General features: G+C 70.2%; 1 protein-coding gene across 1 annotated transcript in view; it reads left to right on the top strand.

Annotated features, from left to right (window-relative positions):
• The window catches only part of MUC5B (mucin 5B, oligomeric mucus/gel-forming), a 36688-nt gene that overhangs the window by 7185 nt on the left and 28139 nt on the right, over positions 1-1364 (top strand). Inside the window, exons 11-14 of the mRNA XM_010837805.1 lie at positions 54-192; positions 450-560; positions 672-741; positions 1058-1190. Of these exons, the coding sequence (XP_010836107.1) occupies positions 54-192; positions 450-560; positions 672-741; positions 1058-1190 (453 nt within the window). The remainder of the gene's footprint in view (positions 1-53; positions 193-449; positions 561-671; positions 742-1057; positions 1191-1364) is intronic.

Here is a 1364-nt window from a genome sequence, read left to right as displayed (position 1 = left end):
GGGATGGGGCTCACCACCCCTCCCCACATCCCCTCTGCTCCCCCTCCCCCCAGCACCTGCTCCGGGGGACTTTGGCAGTGCCAGGACCTCCCGTGCCCAGGCACCTGCTCCGTCCAGGGCGGGTCCCACATCTCCACCTACGACGAGAAACTCTACGACGTACACGGGGACTGCAGTTACGTCCTCACCAAGGTGAGCCCCGCCTGCTGGGCCTCCCGGGGCCCTTGGCCCCGCCTCTGCCCCAGGAAGGGTACCCCGATGGCCATCAGAGCGGTGAAGCCCCCGGGGTTCCATTCCCAGAAGAAGCTCACACTCGTGGGGCCCGGAGACAAGCGGTCCCGAGGTGACTGCGTGTGAGTTCCCCACCCCCGCAGGGACCTCCAGGGCATGGGGCTCCCTGCCCGGTGGGGGGCTGACCACCCAGCACGTGGGGTGTCCTGCCCCATCAGGTATGTGCAGACAGCGCGCTCACTGTGCTGGCCGAGCTGCGGAAGTGCGGCCTGACCGACAACGAGAACTGCCTCAAAACAGTGACACTGAGCTTGAATGGAGGGGACACAGTGAGTGAGGCCCCGGCCGGGGGCTGGGAGGGGTTGGGGCAGGCGGTCCCCCGCTGGGGCGTCAGGCTGGCCCCTCCCCTCGCTGACCGCAGCCCCGCCTCCTCTCGCCAGACCGTCCAGATCCAGGCCAACGGCGGGGTGTTCGTGAACTCCATCTACTCCCAGCTGCCCGTGTCTGTAGGTACGTGGCCCTGGGGAGCCCTGTGAGGCCAGGCGGGGCCTCCAGGTGGCGGCGCAGAGCCAGCCCGGCCTCTCCCAGGTCTATGCGGTTCTCGCCTGCATGGGGGGGCGGGGCTCACGGCGGCTCTGTGAGGACCGGCCTCGCGGGGCGGCTGGGGGGGCGCGGGGGCGGTCGGCGGTCGCAGGCACATGCACTTGCGGCTCCTGCCCGGCTCCTGGGCCCTTGAGGGGCGGCTGGGGCTCCTGCCAGGCGGAAATGAGACCCAAGACAGGCTGGTCAGCACCGCAGGCCTCTGACCGCCCCCCACCCCCTGCAGCGGACGTCACGGTCTTCAGGCCGTCGTCCTTCTTCATCCTGGTGCAGACGGGCCCCTGGCTGCAGCTGCAGGTGCAGCTGGTGCCCCTCATGCAGGTGTTCCTCCGGCTGGACCCCGCCTACCGCGGCCAGATGTGCGGTGAGGCTGGGGGCGGGGCTAGAAGCAGATGGGCAGCCAGGGTGGGGACGCAGCCTGGGAGGCGGGGACCCTGGCCTGGGACAGTGGCTGGGAGGGTGAAGCACAGGGCACGCTGCCCTCATGGCAGGCTTCACGCTGGGGCTGTCCTCCTCCTCCCACCAGAGGTCAT

This window comes from Bison bison, unplaced genomic scaffold (assembly GCF_000754665.1).
Source record: "Bison bison bison isolate TAMUID 2011002044 unplaced genomic scaffold, Bison_UMD1.0 scf7180017864080, whole genome shotgun sequence".
NCBI classification, from domain to species: domain Eukaryota; kingdom Metazoa; phylum Chordata; class Mammalia; order Artiodactyla; family Bovidae; genus Bison; species Bison bison.
Note: the sequence above shows the minus strand (reverse complement) of the source record. Positions and strands in the feature narration are given on the sequence as shown.